The sequence below is a fragment of the Echinops telfairi genome, unplaced genomic scaffold (genome assembly GCF_000313985.2).
Source record: "Echinops telfairi isolate 266 unplaced genomic scaffold, ASM31398v2 ScPeMD7_5;HRSCAF=22, whole genome shotgun sequence".
Lineage (NCBI taxonomy): Eukaryota > Metazoa > Chordata > Mammalia > Afrosoricida > Tenrecidae > Echinops > Echinops telfairi.
Window position 1 is genome coordinate 1,492,671 of NW_022103901.1, and position 5,780 is coordinate 1,498,450.

Genomic DNA, 5,780 nt, shown 5'->3' on the forward strand with positions numbered 1-5,780 from the left:
TACTTCATCACTGTAACTTTGCTACTGTTATGAATCGAGCGACCCCTGTAAAAGGGTCATTTGACCCCCAAAGGGGTGGTGACTCCCAGGTTGAGCATTGCTGCTCTACTTTGCTGATGTGTTACTGACCCTGAGCTGTGCCTGCTGCTGTGACCCCCAGCAGACACCCCATGAAAGCACCCTGGGGCCACGGCACGGTGTCACCTTAGCCAGCCAGGAAGCCAAGGAGCCGCCAGGAGGGGCCGCAGGTGTCATGGGGGACAGGATGGCAAGTGAGGTGACCCTGAGCCTTGTGGTGGTCTTGATGCCTCCCAGCACAGAAGCCTCTGCCGGCCCCACAGAGTTAAAAGACAGGCCTCTGGGACAGGATGTAGTGTTTGCTCTGACGGAGTAGAAAAAGCCCAATGACTCGGGGCCTGCTCTTGGGGGCAAGCCAGGACACCCCACTTACCTACATCTACGTCGGGCTCGTCTGGGGTCAGGACCTCCTCCTCAGCCGCTGACTCCTCCTCGGTCTCCCCGCTGCTGGCTGCGCTGTCGTCCTGGGCTGCAGGGACGACCGGGCAGTCAGCACTGACCAAGCAGGACATCCCTCTCGCCTGATGCCATTTCAGCCCTGACCAGCGGCCTCCTCCCGGGGTCCCTTTGTGTTCAGTGTGACTCCACACCCTCGTCTGCCCTGCGTCCCTCATCCCTCTCTGACCTAGCACAATGTCCGGCCCTCATGGCCTGAGCTCTTCCCAGTCTGGGGTGACCCCACACCCCACACTGGGTGGCTGCTCTGGTCCTTGTCAGAGTCTGCGCCGTGCAGGCAGGCCCCTAGTGACAGGACACGTAGGGAGGGACATGGACGCAGACGAGGACACCCACAGCAGACCTCGGGTTTGGAGTCCATGTGGCTTTCAGGGTGTCAGGCCCAGGGCCAGAGCCCCAATCCCCCAGACACCCCTCTGCCCACTCCCAGAATGCCACAGGGTGGTTGGTTTGGGGACCCTTATGGAGTAGCCGAGGTTTCCTTTGAAAAAAGTCCCATCCTCAGGGAAGCCGCCCCCTCTGCTGCTGACCGCTCAGTCCTCCCCTGCCCATGGACAGCTCTTCTCGGGGAGCTGCAGGGGGCGGCTCACCCGTGTCCGTTACACAGCCCAGGTCCCACTCAGGAGGAGACGCTGTGGCGTTGCCTGGGGGGGCCAGAGAGCAGGCATCCTTGCTGGCTGAGGGGGCCCATGTCCTTGATGTGGAAGCGGTGGTGGCCACACCAATCCCAGGAGCCCTGGGAAAGAAGTGATGCTGTGGCTGGCTGATCAGGCTTCCCCACGCAGTGCGCCCCTCATGGCGTGGGGACTCCGAGCCCTCCTGGGTGGCCACACTCCAGGTCACGTCCATGTACCAAGAAGAGAGAAGCCCACAGACGGAAACACAGACAGAGTGGTCAACCACCCAACTGGGGGAGCAAGCCCTCCTCAAGAGCCTGGACTTGTCAGCTTCCACACAGTGAGAGAATACTGCTCCTAACAGCCCAAAGACAGGCACCCCGAAAAGGGGCCCACGGCCGCCACCTAAGGCCCAGCTGACGTCACAGGGAAAATGCGCCCACACAGCAGCAGTGGGGACACGCAGGGTCCAGAGCCCCACATCCAAGGGTGCAAACCCAGAGATGCTGCTTGTCTGGGCCCCCCAGACTTACCCTGCCCTGATCCTCGCCAGATGCGCACGGAAGACAGACTGGACCAACACCACGGCCTTCTCCAGCTCCAGGCCAGCGGAGCTCTCACTGTGGGGTGTTTTGGGGTGCTACAAGGATAATGGGAGTGGGAGGAAGACCTTGCTCAGCCCCAGCCTCTCATGTCAGTCAGAGCCTCTGCAGGGGGTTCAGCTCAGAGTTCCTGGATGTGTGGTTCCCGCAGAGATTGCAGGAAGCATGGAGGGCTTGCATTCGGTTACAAAACTAAAGGTGGGCGGTTCAAACTCGCCCAGAGGAAGGTGGGCACCTACACCGCTGGGCAGTCATGAGTCTGGCCCTGGAAGAATCAGGGTTGGTTTGAACAGTGCATCCTACGGGCAACGTGGATGTGCGACCGGCAACTGACATAGTCCAGTGGAGGCCCCCTACCCCACCCCAGGCAAACCCCAGTGCCCTTAGAAGTGGGAGCCGTTCACCTTCCGTGGGGGGCTTGGTGTGCGGGGGGCGGAGGAGCAGTGGGCTGTCCGGGCCAGGAGCTGCGACCTCACGAGGTGGCCCCGGAGGGCTGCCTGCAGCACGGTGGCGGCCTGGTGGTGGGGGAAGGCAGTGCGGTGAATTCCCTGCCACAGGCCTGGCGGAAACCACTCCCCCAGCTGCCACCAGCCACAGGACAGGAAGGGGGCGGGCGGCCCCCACGGAGGGGTGGGAGGGGAGTAGAGCGAGGAAAGCTGCGACTTGAACTGGGCGCTGCTGGGCGAGCCATCGCTACAGGCGCATCCCGGGGCGAGTGATCAGTGAAGCCCCCGAGCCACCTTCCCAAGGGATGCAGAGGAGCTCCCAAAAAGCCCCACCACCCTCCTGACGGGCCTGCTCTCTCCCCCCAGCCAGCTTCACAGTGCCACTGCTCCAAAACCAGGTCACACACACTACCTTCAGTCAGCTGGCCTGACTCACAGCGCCCCCTGTGAGTCCGCTCCCCATGGAGCCAGTGTGACTCATGGCGGCCCCTGTGGGTCCGCTCCCCATGGGGCCAGTGTGACACACGGCACCCCCTGTGGGTCCGCTCCCCAGGGAGTCAGTACTGACTCATGGCGCCCCCTGTGGGTTTCCGAGACGGTAACTCTTTACTAGAGTATAAAACTTTCTTCTGAGATGCTGGTGGTTTAGAACTACTGACCATGCAGATCGCAGCCCAAGTGTAATCACGGCACCACCAGGCTGACATGAGCCACCTCTCACCTTGGTTAAAAACACACAGGGTGACTGTGCACTGGCGGCCCTCACGGGGAGCGCCATTAGACGTCTAGCTGTGTTGGGGACAAATGCATTGAGGCGGCCTGGGAGGTGGGTAATGTGACCCAGGGGTAAGAGTCAGTGGCACAGAGGGAGGTGCAAGACGTGTTGTCAGGGGCACCAGCGCCCATGGGGACACTGACGGCTGCCTAGCCCAGGGGGCCTGGGCCCTGGTGGGGCAATGGACAAAGGGCTGGAGGGTGCTGCTGGGTGCCATCAGGCGCCCCCACTGATGGCGGGGTTGATAGCCCCACGGGGGTCTCCGATTAAGGCACTGACCGCCAGGTCTTTCTTTAGTGGAGCAGCTAGGTGGGCAGGCTTGAACCCTAACCTTTCTGTGGGCTGCTGACTGCTGAACTATGGTGTCACCAGACAGCAGCAACTGACAAGAGGCTGCCCGTGAGAGGGAGGGGCCCTGGGCAGTGTTTCTGGAGGGCTGGCATGGGCCAGGCTAGCATTCCCTGCACATAAACTTACACACAGGAAAACCAACCGAGGCAGCGCGGAGGCTGAGGGATCAGCCCTGTGGGGGGGCAGGTCCGTCCCTGGGGGGGGGCTAGCCCATGAGATGGGTCCATCCCTACAGGGGTGGGGCTGGGCTATGCTGAGGGCCCATCCTGCGGGAAGCGGGGCCATGTCTGCAGGGGCGGGGTCATTCAAGTAGAGGTTCAGGCAGGTCTGGGAGAGAGAGAGGGAGAAGGAGAGGAAGCGGCTGCTTCTGCCGCTCTGTTCACTGTGGTAAAGTACAGGCAGTGTGAAATACCCCACTTCAGCTGTTTCAGAGCCAGTGCAGGGGCTGAGGTGGGCGTAGTTGTAGCAGTGGCCCTGGGAATGGCAGGAGGTCAATGGACTTGGGTGGGGTTGGCGAGGGAACCGTTTTAAAAGGGCAGTTCTGAACCGGTCAGGTGAAGGGGGCAGCCCTGAGTGGGCAGTGAGACCTTGGAGCTGCTTCTTGTGGGGATCGTGGGGGTTATCCTCTCTGGGGGAGCTGTGTGATGGGCCTGTGCCCAGTGGCCATCTATCTGGCTATGGGCCAGGTACTGGGAGTGTGGCCTGCATCTAAGGTTCACTGTGGCAGGGGGAGGGGAGGCACCTGGGCAGGGGCCTACCCAAGGTTTAAAGCCATCAGATGGGAAGCCAGGCTCACTCTGTCCTGACTGTACACCAGCACTGCCCCTGCCCCACTTAGGGAGACTGGGAGGCCCCCACCCCTCAGGAGGGCAGTGGGGAAAAAAAAGTCAGGAGTCCTGGGACTGAAGCCCCACCCTCAGAGCCAGGATGGGGGTGGGGCAGCAGATGCTGGAGCAAATCGAAGGTGTGGGGCTTCAGCTGCTCACAGCGCGGGCCAGGCCTCAGGCAGCCGGTCCAGATCCTGTCGACTCACCAGGTCGGCTCTGCGGTGTGCTCCCACCGCCTCCTCCCCTTATACCTCATGGGCTCCTTCCTCCTCAATTTGCAGGGCCCTGGCCTTGGCATAGGAGTGGGGGGCAAGGGCAGTGCCCGTGGGGCCAGGTGCACAATGTGGGAGCCCCGTCGTGCCCCAGGTCGAGGTCGAGCCCTATCCAGTCTCCCTCTGGGAATGAACCAGAGGGAGGTTTGGAAGGGAAGCCATGTGTCTATTGTGTGTCTCAGACCCTAAGCCCCCTGAGGGACTCGGGTGGCCTCCTTCATGCCCTGGAAGGGGTGGGAGAGCCACAGCGTCTGCTTACCTCATCCAGGGCAGCCTCTCTTTTCTGGAACAGAAACAAACGGTGTGTCAGCATGAGAAGGCCGCACCACCCGGCACAGCCACCCTTCTGAGTCCACCCCCACCTGCACCACAGATGAGCAGCAGCAGCTAGCCCACTGTGGTGCCCCCCACCCCCACCCTCCCCCTGCCCTCCTGCCCCAACCTGCAACCTGCTCAGGGAAGTGGGTGCCCTGTGGGAAACCAGACCAGACACCCTGCGCTACCCATGTAGTGCAGGTCTCCTCGACTCTGACAGAGCCTTGGTGGTGCCACCAGGGACACCCGTCAGAGGGGTTTGTAGGCAGCTGGAGACGGTAATGGGAGCAGAGTGGACCTGCAGGGCTAACTGTCTCCTTCACCAGGAGACCAGAGGAACTAGATGGTGCTCGGCTTCCAGCACTGATGGTTTTCATCAAGGACTGCAGAGAGGAATCTTATCAAAAGGGGTAAATGATTCCAGACCTACTGGGGGACTTGTACACTTGGTGGCGGCGTGGAGAAGGCCTGGCAGGAGCACTGTGCTCTGACGGAAATCTGACAAGAGACCCCACTGCCCCTCCAATGAAAGTCTGACGGGAGACCCTGCTACCCACAGCCGCTCTGAAGCCCCAGTGGGAATTGGTGGGCTGGCGGGCTGAGCTGTGACAGACTCGGATGGCGGGGGATGGTCTGAGCTGTATATTTTCACCTACAATTTTATGAAATTAAAAACACCACCACCGGGGACTTTACATCAACTGGCTGGGTTACCCCACAGGCTTCCTCAGAGGGGGCCGGGAACTTGTTTCTAAAAGCAGACGCAAGCTGAGTGCCATCCGAGGCCGGGCACTCAGTCAGGCTGAGAGGATGCCCAGGTGAGCCTGTCACAGCCAGCCAGATGGGGGAGGGAGAACAGGGTGGCTGGGACCCTCGGGGAGGCAGGTCTCGAGGGGATCCGGGTACTCAAGGCCCAAGGAGGGCAGAGACACAGCATCATCATAGACAGGCCTTCTGAGCCCCAGGAGGGCAGCTTGTGCTGTGGGGAGCAACGCTACCCGGCTGACTACAAACCTCCAGAGGGGCTCAGTGCCCCATCAC

The 5,780-nt window shown here is 61.5% G+C and overlaps 1 protein-coding gene across 1 annotated transcript in view; it reads right to left on the minus strand.

The window, feature by feature from the left end:
* IQCE (IQ motif containing E) overlaps window positions 1-5,780 on the minus strand; it is a 26,699-nt gene that overhangs the window by 1,829 nt on the left and 19,090 nt on the right. Inside the window, exons 16-20 of the mRNA XM_045284372.1 lie at window positions 4,684-4,786; window positions 2,158-2,268; window positions 1,685-1,791; window positions 1,125-1,270; window positions 452-547 (exon numbers count right to left, since the gene is read on the minus strand). Of these exons, the coding sequence (XP_045140307.1) occupies window positions 452-547; window positions 1,125-1,270; window positions 1,685-1,791; window positions 2,158-2,268; window positions 4,684-4,786 (563 nt within the window). The remainder of the gene's footprint in view (window positions 1-451; window positions 548-1,124; window positions 1,271-1,684; window positions 1,792-2,157; window positions 2,269-4,683; window positions 4,787-5,780) is intronic.